The sequence below is a fragment of the Gigantopelta aegis genome, chromosome 8 (assembly GCF_016097555.1).
Source record: "Gigantopelta aegis isolate Gae_Host chromosome 8, Gae_host_genome, whole genome shotgun sequence".
Taxonomy (NCBI): Eukaryota; Metazoa; Mollusca; class Gastropoda; order Neomphalida; family Peltospiridae; genus Gigantopelta; species Gigantopelta aegis.
Window position 1 is genome coordinate 65,684,863 of NC_054706.1, and position 16,295 is coordinate 65,701,157.

Below are 16,295 nucleotides of genomic sequence, written 5' to 3' on the forward strand. Positions count from 1 at the left end.
GCAGATATTGCCTGCTATCAGCTTTTGTAATTAATGTATGTTTTTATTTACAGCTTGCCTGCTGTCAACTTGTAATTGTGGTAATCGTTTCTTTCAGCTTTTATTCCTAATATATGATATTGACGATACCGAAAAACACTCTGGTAATAACGTCTATTTATTATACGTATTCTTAATATTTATATACACACATGATTTATATATGTATATACATTATTCTCAATATTTCTTTTTACATTTTGTAAGGAATGCAAATTGTATTTTGAATTTTGCTGTTTCTTATCTTTTAATGTAAAATGATTTTTCATTGTGAGGAAATTTATTGATGTATAAGTCACAAAATGCAAAGCACTGCTTAGCAAAGTGAATTTATACTATATACATATATCTGTTTCATAATATTTTATATACTCGTCAAAAAATAACAAATCAATTGCTTTTGTCATTAATGCCATTAACTTGAATAATAACATAATTTTCTGTGTTTTATGGAAGGATAACATGTACTTTTTAAGTTGTCATCCATTCAGAAGTCAGCAAATCATTTAAGATAAAAAAAAGTCTGCAGTTATATCTGGATAATATTATGGAATGTATTACTGTAATCACAGGTCTCATTTCACTCATTTCTTTTCAGCGACATGGGGATACTTTTAAGTAGATATTCTGGGGCCTAGCTTCCATATATGCAGGTACGCATGTATGCGTGTATGTGTATGCGTTTTATTCCATCGCAGAAAAAGTCTGCGTACCACCTGAAAATCCCAAGCTAGGCCCCTGAATTTATTATCAAAATAATTTAACTGAAATTAAAATATTGATGTATTCTTCAAGTGGAAGGATAATAATAATAATAAAATCTTTATTTATAGAAGGTAACTCAGTTAGTTCTCTACTATTCTCCCCTGAGGCCTTCTTACTAATTATAACAATAATAATAATAATCATATTAATTATTAAAAATAAAAACTAACAAAACCATACATGTATGTACAATATATACAACCATAAAAGATATTAAGACATAATTATGTAGTAGAGCAATCATGTTTCTAAGAAGTGTTTGTAACATTTTTTCTTAAATATATTTAAACTAGTACATTTTTTAACATCATTAGGTAAACTCTTCCAGATACCAACTCCAGAAAATTGAAAACTTTTATTGTAGTGCTCTATTTTCGGTCAGGGAGCTAACATATTTCCGTCATCAATGGAGCAAAGTTCATAAACTGATGATATTGGATTAAACAGGTCTTTGAGGTACCGAGGAATAAGTCCGTTTAGTGTTTTATATACAAGAATGGCTTTTTGATATTCCACTCTTCTGTTTATTTTTAGCCACTGTAGTTCATAAAAAAGTAAATCAGTTGGATCATCAGGTGATTTGTCAAAAATAATACGTGCTGTTCTTTTTTGTAATTTATTTATTCTTTCCAAGTCTAATTTAGAACAATTTCCCCATATGGTCAAGCAGTAAGCTTGATACATTGTTCATTTAGTTTTTCAAGATACGCAGGCTAGGAAATTTAAATAACAATGCAATGAAAATTGTTACTTAACTGAATACTTTCTGGAAGCAAATGTGGAGATTTTTATAAAAAATAGCTTTTTTAGACTTCTGAATGGGATACAGCTTGTTTGCCCAAAACACAGTAATTCCTAGAACCAATTCCCCTCAATGAACATATAAGGTTATTTCATTGTTTATCAAAGGTTGTGGTACATACACATGTATGTTAATGTCAAAATAAATCCTATAAAGCTTGTTGGGATACCAGTTATATACTTTTTATTATGCAATTTTCCACCATTTTGTTTTCGGACATTTTGAACTGTAAAATATAATTTTTCAGATGGCCAACATATTTTTTCAGATTCAGCATACCAAAATTAGGTTCAAAATCTATGTTGAACCAAACCCTAAAAAAAATGCTCATACATGTCACATTTCTGGAAAATGGGACCCGACTACGTACCTGTCAGACATTCAAATAATAATTTGTATAACTGTAAGTCTGATGTCCCTTTTAAAACATACAGTGAAACTGGCATTTTAACCTTTTATAAGACCTCTTTATTTACTTATTTTAAATACATCTTTTTCATTTCAACTTATTTTCGTGCTTATATCCAATTAAGGTTCAAGCACGCTGTCCTGGGCACACACCTCAGCTATCTGGGCTGTCTGTCCAGGACAGTAGGTTAGTTGTTAGTTGGTTAGTAGTTAGTGAGAGAGAAGAGGGTGTAGTGGCCTTACACCTACCCATTGAGCCCTTAAGAACTCGCTCTGGGTTGGAGCCGGTACCGGGCTGCGAACCTGTACCTACCAGCCTGTAGTCCGATGGCTTAACCACTACGCCACCGAGGCATCTGAATATTTAATACATCTGAAGATGGATAATATTCTAATGTAAATACAATTACATGTATGACCATTTTTACAATATTCAAGTACATGAATAATAAAGCACCATTTCGAATATTATTTTATTAAAAATAAAAAACGAAATACTTCCTTTCATAAAAAAAACTTAACCTACAATAGTGACACAGTGATTACACCCTTCTGTAAATGTACATTAACATTCTCCAGTATTTCAAATTACTTACTCAGTGATGGAAATAAGCAGAACGTTTCACTAGTCCACCGGACAAATACATCTAGAAATCTACTTGTCCACCTATAATTTCATTTGTCCAATAAATGATTTGTTTTATTCAAGTGCAAGGACAATGTTCTTGATTGCTCAAAACGAAAATGCATTGAAATTTAAAACATTTTCACCGAATAACCACCAAGGTACATTTTACTTGTCCAAGCAGATTTTCATTTGTCAGGACAAGTGGACAAGTGCTTATATTTCGAACACTCTTATTATGGATCAAAGTTAATGTCTTTTGTATACTTATCATGAGTGAACAATACAGAATTGGTATCACCATCATCTAGCATATTATCAAGAGGTAGACATACGGGTGATATTGCACGGGTTGACTCCAGCACACCCCAGGGTGAACAGATCCATGGATCTGCGGTGACATTTTGCCATCGGTTGAGTTCTGTTTTTAATACTTTAACAATATCGGCATATTCACTTTTGTAAGCCACATTGGTCAGTTCGTGTGGATCATTGAGCAAGTCGAACAGCTCCCATGACCGTCTGTAATAATACGACTTTAATGTCTTACTCCAGTGGAGAGCTTCTTTCCTCCGAGTTCGGTTGAGCAGATCTTGGAATGTCCTCGATATGTAGAAATCTTGGTCAATGGGAAAAGGCATTTTATAGTTGTGATTTTGTATTAGTTTGAATTGTTTTGTCCTGAGGACTCTCATTGGATAATACATGGTGACCTCATGCAGGTCGTGGCTGGCGTACACCCTGTCCCAACCAGTGATTGGATCAGATCTGAGTAAAGGCAGCATTGTTTGGCCAGTTAGGATCACAGGCTGTCTCTGTAGATTGTAGTGTGGGTACTGAAGGCCAAACCAGTCGAGGACTGTTGGTACAATGTCAACCAGGCTTACCATTGCTTCACTAACCTGAAAAAAAGAAAAGAGTAATAATAATGTTAACATTACTAGTGTTAAACTAGATTTGTCTGTTTTTGTCTTTTGGTCTAAGTATAGACAGATAAGTTAAAGGTTGTTTTGCTTAACACCACTAAAGAACATTGATTTATTATTAATCATTTGCTATTGGATGTTGTTGATAATTCTGGCTGTCTTCAAAGAAAACCTGCTACATTTTTCCTTTTGCAACAAGGAATCTTTTATATGCACTTTCCCACAGACAGGACAGCACATATCACAGCCTTTGATACACCCACCATGGGGCACTGGTTGGGATGGTGAGAAAAAACCGAATCAGATAATGGGTCCACCAAGGGGATTCGATCCTACAACTCGGGCACCTCTGGTGAGCGCTTCACTACATACCATGGCCTTTGATATACCAGTCATGGAGCACGGACTCTGAATAGAAAACAAAAATAAATCTATGATCCATCAAATGTCAGGCAGGTACGAGTATTCCATCAATAAACTATATTAACTACTCCACATAAGTGAACATAAGAAAATCATAAAGTAGATTTGAAACGAATAGAAAATGAGTTAGGTCATTTTATGAATGGAAGCTGCGAGAGGTACTGTAATTATTACTTTACACCTGATGCATCACCTGTAATGTTTTCTCTATGCATACTTGGTTTAATTCTGGAATAGCCTATATAAAATACACAGGACTGTTGTATCTCAAAGTTGTGGTATGTGCTGTCCTGACTGTATAGTAAAGTGCATCTTAAAGATCCCTTGCTGCTAATGGGCAAATCCAGACCTGTCAACCCTCCCGGATTCCGCGGAGTCTCCCGGTATTTGCTCAAATCTCCTTTCACCTGTGTGGGAGACAATTTCTCCTGTTAAATGACATTTTTGTGAGCATAAAAAAAAATCGATCCTCTTTTGTCAAAATAACATAAGGGAAGTAACTCTGCCTCTTTTTCTCATTCGGAAAATGTTGACTACTTTCGGTTTCTGAGAATGTAACAGGCCGAATTGTCCCGACTGTTAACCTTTGCCGAAGTGAGAATTGTGGGATAGCCTATTTATATTTTTCAAAAAGCACATGGAGTTTATAAAATGACGTGTTATTATAATGTTTGTTGTCATCGTAATCATAATGGCTATGAAGCGTGTTGCCGCTAATTCAATAGGCTGTGTATTGACATTCAGTGTTGCCATATATAAAAAAAACACTATCCAATTTAGTTCTAATAACAACTCTGAATTGTAAAATGTCTTCCCACTGGTTTACATAATGCAACTATGACGAATCTGAACTGCCAGACTCCCGAGTTGACAGCGATACACACGATGCATTATGATGTTAAAATCACATGTCACAGCAAGACAACGAAAAGACCAATTAGCTGTATAAACATACTTGTGTCAGTTAATTTTGTATGTTTGTGTAGTAAAATGTTGGTTGTAAGGGTACACTTCAAGAAATTATTTTTGTACAATTAAAAAATGTTGTGTTTGACATTGACATAAAGTTACTCACGGAAATGGGTATAATTCTGGTATATTTCACACGATGTCCGTAATGAGGTTTTACTTATGATTAATGCAAATACAATGTTTATTGCATCATTATAATGATTTTAAATAAGTACCACGCCACCGTTCCTCATTATATTAAAAACTGAATATTAATTTATATAAATTTGTCTTTGGTACTTAGGTACACTAACCATAAATGATAATGTAACGCAACCTGTAAGGCTGTAAGTGTAATACCGTAAATGTACTAATTAATTTTTTAATGTCTTGTTCATGTTCTTAACATTTTTGGATAACATATATATATTTTTTTTAAATATGTATTAAATCATAATAATATTTAAACTTTAAAAAAATAAAAATTAATTAATAATTTTAAAAACAATTTTTTATTTTTTTTAATGCCAAGATCTAAGGTTAACAAGTATATATGACATTATATAGTATTCATATAACTTATTGTAATAATGTTTTTTTTAAATCTTGCGATTTTGGGTTAAATTGTGTGAATTTAAAAAATCTCCTGCTTTTTCAACACACACCTCCTGCTTTCTCTTGACTAAAGGTTGACGGGTCTGGGCAAATCTAGCAGGTTTCCTGTGAAGATGATGTGTCAGTTATGAAATATTTAACATTAATCCAATAGCAGATTAATTAATAAATGTGCTCTAGTGGTGTCATTACACAAAAAAACCTGTTATAAATACCTGTCCCCATCTTTGTGTGTCATAAGGTGATGACACTAACAAGGGTTCTCCCATTCCTGCATCATAGAGGTTTGTGCGTCCATTGGGAAATGGAATTCCATTATCCGATGTGAACACTATCAGTGTATCATCAAGATGGCCAGCCTTTGTCAGCTCCTCCATAATCAGTCCAACACCTGTGTGAAAATACAGGTAAATAAGTCTACATGTAAACTTGCACTAAAGTAAAAAAAAAAATAAAAAAAATAATAATAATAAAACAATTCTTTATTCTACACCTGCCTTGGTCTAAATAATATTTAAAATGACAGATTCTAGTTTTTAAACATTATCATTGCAGGATAAAACCACACAAAAAATAAGAAAAAAATAATATTTAAAATTCTTTATTATACACCTGCTTTGGTCATATAGCAACACAACTGGTCAAAGGCCGTGATATGTGCTTTCCTATCTGTGGGAAAGTGCATATACAAGATCCTTTTCTGCGTTAGGAAAAATGTAGCGGGTTTTCTCTGACGACTACGAGAATTACCAAATGTTTAACATCCAACAGCCGATGATTAATTAATCAATGTGTTCTAATGGTGTCCTTAAACTAAATAAACAAACTAACTTTTAAACACTACGGGATATTTTTCACTACTGGAGCCATTTTTAATAATTGCAATCAGACATTACTTAGATTTAAGTGTTTAAATGTTTCTGGGATTATCCTGGTGTTCGTAATACCATGAAATGTTTCTGGGATCATCCTGGTGTTCGTAATACCATGAAATGTTTCTGGGATCATCCTGGTGTTCGTAATACAATGAAATGTTTCTGGGATCATCCTGGTGTTCGTAATACCATGAAATGCATTTTTCATATTCTTAAAAATTCCCATACCTCTGAGAAGTAACAGTTACTGAGACGAGCTCTAGTCTATCGTTTACGGGTATTTCCCCACTTCAACGTCACAGACTCTTGTTTCACTCTACTGTAACTTCATCTAAATGTAGATAAACCAAACTTAGTGTCCATTTTAAGGGGTTGAAACTAGGTTCGGCGACTTTAATCAATATAGATTAACCAAACTTAGTGTTCATTTTAAGGGGTTGAAACTAGGTTCGGCGACTTTAATCAATATAGATTAACCAAACTTAGTGTCCATTTTAAGGGGTTGAAACTAGGTTCGGCGACTTTAATCAATATAGATTAACCAAACTTAGTGTCCATTTTAAGGGGTTGAAACTAGGTTCGGCGACTTTAATCAATATGTGTATTTAACAATAACAATTTATTTCACATACATAAACTAATATTTTTAACAACTGCCATTTATTTGACATGGAAAACAGATTCTGTACTATAAAATTGAAGGTTGTTCTTCAGATTTACTGTTTGTTTTCAAAGATAACCTAATAAAATAAAATGTCTCAACTAACAAATTGTTACAGAATGTTAAAGTCACTGACCATATGGCATAGTAACAGTGTGTGTTTGAAGATAACCTAAATTGTCTTGTCACATTTGAATTAATGAACTAAACTGATGTTAATATACCTACTTGTAGTTCCTAAGGCTAGTACCGTTCCTGTTTTAAATAACATGCATTTCTCAGCTACTACAGATAACAGAATGACCAAAAACTCATTTAAATTACCTAATAATAATTTAAACAAGAGGTGAAAAAGCTGTAATAGCTGCACAAAAATATACTAATTAAGTGACAGAAAAAATGCAAACTGCCAAATAATAAAATGTGTTGTCTTAGACAGTGTCAGGCAGAAGAACACTGAAATATTGCAATTCTGTGATTTCAAGCTAGTTTCTTTTTTGATTAATATTGTACAGTTATTTTTACTACGAGGTATTTGTATTTACTTGCATTTTGTTTTATCACTCAGTATATTTGTACATAGCCTAACTACTACATGAAGTGTTGTAGATTTAACTCTCTCCCTCTCTCTCTGTCTCTCTGTCTGTCTGTCTCTCTCTGTCTGTCTGTCTGTCTGTCTGTCTGTCTGTCTGTCTGTCTGTCTCTCTTCACCTTGAGCTGAATAGTTCAGACCCTTTTAAGGGCCCCTATGGGCAACCTAGGGAGACATGTCAGCACCACAGGTCCAATTAACGAGCTACTCTTGGCCTACTAACTTCCAAATCTATTCGTAGCTCCCTACCTTTCCATTTAGATTGACTGTTCAAAATTGCACATAAATTCCTTCATCAAAAATGTGCACCCATTCTCTTTGGCTTAATCCTACGGGACATTCCAAATTCCATAGCACCATACCACCCTCCGCCTGTTACCAGCTACGGTCGGACTGCTGGTGCTCCCTTGCACCTGCCAGTGCAGGCAGTCCCCCCTCCTACCCACCCCCTACCTTTCCTGTCGTGGACAAAGGAGCTGGCTGAGGCCGGCAACTGTGCCCAGGACAGGTGTGCACTACAACATCTTGCTCTGAATGTGCACGTTAAACAACCATTCCATTCCATTCCACTCTTCACCTTGATCCATCCTGCCAATAGTGGTGTACTGTGATGCAATGTCTGCTCTTGCAGCTGGTGTGTCTTGCACAAAGTAGGGCACAATCACCTCGTCAGGGTTATAATACACGGGCTTCCAGTCGGGAATCAGCCCCATCCCCGGTCGGCCATTTCCAAATTTTTCACAGAAGCTGCCAAACTCTGGATGGGTGTGGCCACATCGGTGAGGGTCGTGGAACCCAATATACAAGAAAAATGGCCTGAAAAATTAAAATAGAGAACACTGGTTGTTAAGATACCATATTTATCTGACATCAAGTTTTTTTTAAAACGAATCTAATGAGCACAAAAACAAGTTGGATATATTTTTAAAGCTGTGAGATATATGGTATCCAACAGACCCAAATGTAGTGGTATTTTCTTACATATCCTAAAAAACCAACCCCTAGTTTTAAAATAAATTGAAACCTCTTTTCAAACTAAAACCTATACAGCCCTAGTGCTGAGCGTCACAGTGAAATCAGTTTCATTTAACGTATACACCATAGTGCAGTCAATTTCCATAGTGCTTTTTTTCACTGTACGGCTATGGTGACCTGATTATCACCTAGGAGAAGCCAGTTGTGTGTCTTCAAATTGTTATCACACATATGTATGTTATCAGTATGTGTTAACAAAAATAATCCATGATGTTCTCATCAATGAGTTTGTAAGAAGCTAAATAATACAAAGTAGATGTTTTTCTTCTTGAAATAATGCATGCAGAATTTGGCATGGGCTATATGATTTCCAAAACTTTACATCGTACATTTTAAGCCATCTTAGTACTGTAAGTTCAAGTCAAGATGTACTCATTAGAAAAAATTTGAGCATTTCTGTCACTTCAATCATATACCAAAAGAGACACGTTTGACTTCTAAGCATATTTGTAATACCCATAATGAAGAGCTCTCATTTTAACAAAGAGAACATACACCTAGATTTTTGTTTGTCCAAGATACTGATGGCCCTGTTTCAAAAGATCTGAAGGGAATAATGACGAGGCATCAGATTTATGCACAGACAAAAATGCAATATACATATACACCGCAAAATTATTTATTTTTTATTGTCCAATATGGTTCCAGATAAAGACAAGTGTAAATATCACAGATGCTGTAAACATTTCATGTGCAGGTTTGTATCCGTGTGATTCCAAGGACTCTTGGCTTTGATGAAACTGATAACTTTGATCTATATCACCAGTTTAGTCTTTCATTGAAAGAGGGGCGGAATTTAGCTCAGCCGGTTGAGTGTTTGCTTGAGGTGCTTTCATCACAGGAGGGGACGGGATGTAGCCCAGCCGGATGAGTGTTTGCTTGAGGTGCTTTCATCACAGGAGGGGACGGGATGTAGCCCAGCCGGTTGAGTGTTTGCTTGAGGTGCTTTCATCACAGGAGGGGACGGGATGTAGCCCAGCCGGTTGAGTGTTTGCTTGAGGTGCTTTCATCACAGGAGGGGACGGGATGTAGCTCAGCCGGTTGAATGTTTGCTTAAAGTGCTTTCATCACAGGAGGGGACGGGATGTAGCTCAGCCGGTTGAGTGTTTGCTTGAGGTGCTTTCATCACAGGAGGGGCGGGATGTAGCCCAGCCGGTTGAGTGTTTGCTTTCATCACAGGAGGGGACGGGATGTAGCTCCGCTGGTTGAGTGTTTGCTTGAGGTGCTTTCATCACAGGAGGGGACGGGATGTAGCTCAGCCGGTTGAGTGTTTGCTTGAGGTGCTTTCATCACAGGAGGGGACGGGATGTAGCTCAGCCGGTTGAGTGTTTGCTTGAGGTGCTTTCATCACAGGAGGGGACGGGATGTAGCTCAGCCGGTTGAGTGTTTGCTTGAGGTGCTTTCATCACAGGAGGGGGCGGGATGTAGCTCAGCCGGTTGAGTGTTTGCTTGAGGTGCTTTCATCACAGGAGGGGACGGGATGTAGCTCAGCCGGTTGAGTGTTTGCTTGAGGTGCTTTCATCACAGGAGGGGCGGGATGTAGCTCAGCCGGTTGAGTGTTTGCTTGAGGTGCTTTCATAACAGGAGGGGTGGGACGTAGCTCAGCCGGTTGAGTGTTTGCTTGAGGTGCTTTCATCACAGGAGGGGTGGGACGTAGCTCAGCCGGTTGAGTGTTTGCTTGAGGTGCTTTCATCACAGGAGGGGCGGGACGTAGCTCAGCTGGTTGAGTGTTTGCTTGAGGTGCTTTCATCACAGGAGGGGACGGGACGTAGCTCAGCCGGTTGAGTGTTTGCTTGAGGTGCTTTCATCACAGGAGGGGACGGGACGTAGCTCAGCCGGTTGAGTGTTTGCTTGAGGTGCTTTCATCACAGGAGGGGACGGGATGTAGCTCAGCCGGTTGAGTGTTTGCTTGAGGTGCTTTCATCACAGGAGGGGCGGGATGTAGCTCAGCCGGTTGAGTGTTTGCTTGAGGTGCTTTCATCACAGGAGGGGACGGGATGTAGCTCAGCCGGTTGAGTGTTTGCTTTCATCACAGGAGGGGCGGGATGTAGCTCAGCCGGTTGAGTGTTTCCTTGAGGTGCTTTCATCACAGGAGGGGCGGGATGTAGCTCAGCCGGTTGAGTGTTTGCTTGAGGTGCTTTCATCACAGGAGGGGACGGGATGTAGCTCAGCCGGTTGAGTGTTTGCTTTCATCACAGGAGGGGCGGGATGTAGCTCCGCCGGTTGAGTGTTTGCTTGAGGTGCTTTCATCACAGGAGGGGACGGGATATAGCCCAGGACAGGTGTGCACTACAACATCTTGCTCTGAATGTGCACGTTAAACAACCATTCCATTCCATTCCACTCTTCACCTTGATCCATCCTGCCAATAGTGGTGTACTGTGATGCAATATCTGCTCTTGCAGTTGGTGTGTCTTGCACAAAGTAGGGCACAATCACCTCGTCAGGGTTATAATACACGGGCTTCCAGTCGGGAATCAGCCCCATCCCCGGTCGGCCATTTCCAAATTTTTCACATAAGCTGCCAAACTCTGGATGGGTGTGGCCACATCGGTGAGGGTCGTGGAACCCAATATACAAGAAAAATGGCCTGAAAAATTAAAATAGAGAACACTGGTTGTTAAGATACCATATTTATCTGACATCAAGTTTTTTTTTAAACGAATCTAATGAGCACAAAAACAAGTTGGATATATTTTTAAAGCTGTGAGATATATGGTATCCAACAGACCCAAATGTAGTGGTATTTTCTTACATATCCTAAAAAACCAACCCCTAGTTTTAAAATAAATTGAAACCTCTTTTCAAACTAAAACCTATACAGCCCTAGTGCTGAGCGTCACAGTGAAATCAGTTTCATTTAACGTATACACCATAGTGCAGTCAATTTCCATAGTGCTTTTTTTCACTGTACGGCTATGGTGACCTGATTATCACCTAGGAGAAGCCAGTTATGTGTCTTCAAATTGTTATCACACATATGTATGTTATCAGTATGTGTTAACAAAAATAATCCATGATGTTCTCACCAATGAGTTTGTAAGAAGCTAAATAATACAAAGTAGATGTTTTTCTTCTTGAAATAATGCATGCAGAATTTGGCATGGGCTATATGATTTCCAAAACTTTACATCGTACATTTTAAGCCATCTTAGTACTGTAAGTTCAAGTCAAGATGTACTCATTAGAAAAATTTTGAGCATTTCTGTCACTTCAATCATATACCAAAAGAGACACATGTTTGACTTCTAAGCATATTTGTAATACCCATAATGAAGAGCTCTCATTTTAACAAAGAGAACATACACCTAGATTTTTGTTTGTCCAAGATACTGATGGCCCTGTTTCAAAAGATCTGAAGGGAATAATGACGAGGCATCAGATTTATGCACAGACAAAAATGCAATATACATATACACCGCAAAATTATTTATTTTTTATTGTCCAATATGGTTCCAGATAAAGACAAGTGTAAATATCACAGATGCTGTAAACATTTCATGTGCAGGTTTGTATCCGTGTGATTCCAAGGACTCTTGGCTTTGATGAAACTGATAACTTTGATCTATATCACCAGTTTAGTCTTTCATTGAAAGAGGGGCGGAATTTAGCTCAGCCGGTTGAGTGTTTGCTTGAGGTGCTTTCATCACAGGAGGGGACGGGATGTAGCCCAGCCGGTTGAGTGTTTGCTTGAGGTGCTTTCATCACAGGAGGGGACGGGATGTAGCTCAGCCGGTTGAGTGTTTGCTTGAGGTGCTTTCATCACAGGAGGGGACGGGATGTAGCTCAGCCGGTTGAGTGTTTGCTTGAGGTGCTTTCATCACAGGAGGGGCGGGATGTAGCTCAGCCGGTTGAGTGTTTGCTTGAGGTGCTTTCATCACAGGAGGGGACGGGATGTAGCTCAGCCGGTTGAGTGTTTGCTTTCATCACAGGAGGGGCGGGATGTAGCTCAGCCGGTTGAGTGTTTCCTTGAGGTGCTTTCATCACAGGAGGGGCGGGATGTAGCTCAGCCGGTTGAGTGTTTGCTTGAGGTGCTTTCATCACAGGAGGGGACGGGATGTAGCTCAGCCGGTTGAGTGTTTGCTTTCATCACAGGAGGGGCGGGATGTAGCTCCGCCGGTTGAGTGTTTGCTTGAGGTGCTTTCATCACAGGAGGGGACGGGATATAGCCCAGGACAGGTGTGCACTACAACATCTTGCTCTGAATGTGCACGTTAAACAACCATTCCATTCCATTCCACTCTTCACCTTGATCCATCCTGCCAATAGTGGTGTACTGTGATGCAATGTCTGCTCTTGCAGTTGGTGTGTCTTGCACAAAGTAGGGCACAATCACCTCGTCAGGGTTATAATACACGGGCTTCCAGTCGGGAATCAGCCCCATCCCCGGTCGGCCATTTCCAAATTTTTCACATAAGCTGCCAAACTCTGGATGGGTGTGGCCACATCGGTGAGGGTCGTGGAACCCAATATACAAGAAAAATGGCCTGAAAAATTAAAATAGAGAACACTGGTTGTTAAGATACCATATTTATCTGACATCAAGTTTTTTTTTAAACGAATCTAATGAGCACAAAAACAAGTTGGATATATTTTTAAAGCTGTGAGATATATGGTATCCAACAGACCCAAATGTAGTGGTATTTTCTTACATATCCTAAAAAACCAACCCCTAGTTTTAAAATAAATTGAAACCTCTTTTCAAACTAAAACCTATACAGCCCTAGTGCTGAGCGTCACAGTGAAATCAGTTTCATTTAACGTATACACCATAGTGCAGTCAATTTCCATAGTGCTTTTTTTCACTGTACGGCTATGGTGACCTGATTATCACCTAGGAGAAGCCAGTTATGTGTCTTCAAATTGTTATCACACATATGTATGTTATCAGTATGTGTTAACAAAAATAATCCATGATGTTCTCACCAATGAGTTTGTAAGAAGCTAAATAATACAAAGTAGATGTTTTTCTTCTTGAAATAATGCATGCAGAATTTGGCATGGGCTATATGATTTCCAAAACTTTACATCGTACATTTTAAGCCATCTTAGTACTGTAAGTTCAAGTCAAGATGTACTCATTAGAAAAATTTTGAGCATTTCTGTCACTTCAATCATATACCAAAAGAGACACATGTTTGACTTCTAAGCATATTTGTAATACCCATAATGAAGAGCTCTCATTTTAACAAAGAGAACATACACCTAGATTTTTGTTTGTCCAAGATACTGATGGCCCTGTTTCAAAAGATCTGAAGGGAATAATGACGAGGCATCAGATTTATGCACAGACAAAAATGCAATATACATATACACCGCAAAATTATTTATTTTTTATTGTCCAATATGGTTCCAGATAAAGACAAGTGTAAATATCACAGATGCTGTAAACATTTCATGTGCAGGTTTGTATCCGTGTGATTCCAAGGACTCTTGGCTTTGATGAAACTGATAACTTTGATCTATATCACCAGTTTAGTCTTTCATTGAAAGAGGGGCGGAATTTAGCTCAGCCGGTTGAGTGTTTGCTTGAGGTGCTTTCATCACAGGAGGGGACGGGATGTAGCCCAGCCGGTTGAGTGTTTGCTTGAGGTGCTTTCATCACAGGAGGGGACGGGATGTAGCTCAGCCGGTTGAGTGTTTGCTTGAGGTGCTTTCATCACAGGAGGGGACGGGATGTAGCTCAGCCGGTTGAGTGTTTGCTTGAGGCGCTTTCATCACAGGAGGGGCGGGATGTAGCTCAGCCGGTTGAGTGTTTGCTTGAGGTGCTTTCATCACAGGAGGGGCGGGATGTAGCCCAGCCGGTTGAGTGTTTGCTTTCATCACAGGAGGGGACGGGATGTAGCTCCGCTGGTTTGAGTGTTTGCTTGAGGTGCTTTCATCACAGGAGGGGACGGGATGTAGCTCAGCCGGTTGAGTGTTTGCTTGAGGTGCTTTCATCACAGGAGGGGACGGGATGTAGCTCAGCCGGTTGAGTGTTTGCTTGAGGTGCTTTCATCACAGGAGGGGACGGGATGTAGCTCAGCCGGTTGAGTGTTTGCTTGAGGTGCTTTCATCACAGGAGGGGGCGGGATGTAGCTCAGCCGGTTGAGTGTTTGCTTGAGGTGCTTTCATCACAGGAGGGGACGGGATGTAGCTCAGCCGGTTGAGTGTTTGCTTGAGGTGCTTTCATCACAGGAGGGGCGGGATGTAGCCCTGCCGGTTGAGTGTTTGCTTTCATCACAGGAGGGGACGGGATGTAGCTCCGCTGGTTGAGTGTTTGCTTGAGGTGCTTTCATCACAGGAGGGGACGGGATGTAGCTCAGCCGGTTGAGTGTTTGCTTGAGGTGCTTTCATCACAGGAGGGGACGGGATGTAGCTCAGCCGGTTGAGTGTTTGCTTGAGGTGCTTTCATCACAGGAGGGGACGGGATGTAGCTCAGCCGGTTGAGTGTTTGCTTGAGGTGCTTTCATCACAGGAGGGGGCGGGATGTAGCTCAGCCGGTTGAGTGTTTGCTTGAGGTGCTTTCATCACAGGAGGGGACGGGATGTAGCTCAGCCGGTTGAGTGTTTGCTTGAGGTGCTTTCATCACAGGAGGGGCGGGATGTAGCTCAGCCGGTTGAGTGTTTGCTTGAGGTGCTTTCATCACAGGAGGGGCGGGACGTAGCTCAGCCGGTTGAGTGTTTGCTTGAGGTGCTTTCATCACAGGAGGGGACGGGATGTAGCTCAGCCGGTTGAGTGTTTGCTTGAGGTGCTTTCATCACAGGAGGGGACGGGATGTAGCTCAGCCGGTTGAGTGTTTGCTTGAGGTGCTTTCATCACAGGAGGGGCGGGATGTAGCTCAGCCGGTTGAGTGTTTGCTTGAGGTGCTTTCATCACAGGAAGGGCGGGATGTAGCCCAGCCGGTTGAGTGTTTGCTTTCATCACAGGAGGGGCGGGATGTAGCTCCGCCGGTTGAGTGTTTGCTTGAGGTGCTTTCATCACAGGAGGGGACGGGATATAGCCCAGTGGTAAAGTGCTTGCTCGATGTGTGGTTGGTCTAGGATCGATCCCCGCTGGTGGGCCCATTAGGCAGTTTCTCGCTCCAGCCAGTGCACCATGACTGGTATATCAAAGGCCGTGGTATGTACTACCCTGTCTGTGGGATTGTGCATATAAAAGATCCCTTGCTACTAATCAAAAAGAGTAGTCCATGAAGTGGTGACAACAGGTTTCCTCTCTCTATATATGTGTGATCTGTAACCATATGTCTGATGCCATATAACCATAAATAAAATGCATTGAGTGCGTCGTTAAATAAAACATTTCCTTCCTTTGTCACAGGATCAAACCACCCTGTGGATCCATTCAGCTGATTGGGTTTTTTCTCATTCCAACCAGTGCACCACAACTGGACAAAGGTCGTGGTGTGTGCTTTCTTGTCTGTGGGAAAGTGCATATAAAAGATCCCTTGCTGCATTAGGAAAAATGTAGCAGGTTTTCTCTGATGACTACGAGTCTGAATTACCAAATGTTTGACATCCAATAACCAATGATTAATTAATGTGCTCCAGTGGTGTCGTTAAACAAAACAAACTTTTTTTTATTTTATTGAAAGAG

At 39.8% G+C, this 16,295-nt stretch overlaps 1 protein-coding gene across 1 annotated transcript in view; it reads right to left on the minus strand.

The window, feature by feature from the left end:
• Positions 1 to 2,247: 2,247 nt before the first annotated feature.
• Positions 2,248 to 16,295, minus strand: part of LOC121378994 (N-sulphoglucosamine sulphohydrolase-like) — a 45,374-nt gene continuing 31,326 nt past the window's right edge. The window contains exons 5-7 of the mRNA XM_041507427.1: positions 8,260 to 8,498; positions 5,770 to 5,945; positions 2,248 to 3,541 (exon numbers count right to left, since the gene is read on the minus strand). Of these exons, the coding sequence (XP_041363361.1) occupies positions 2,876 to 3,541; positions 5,770 to 5,945; positions 8,260 to 8,498 (1,081 nt within the window). The 3' untranslated portion in view covers positions 2,248 to 2,875. The remainder of the gene's footprint in view (positions 3,542 to 5,769; positions 5,946 to 8,259; positions 8,499 to 16,295) is intronic.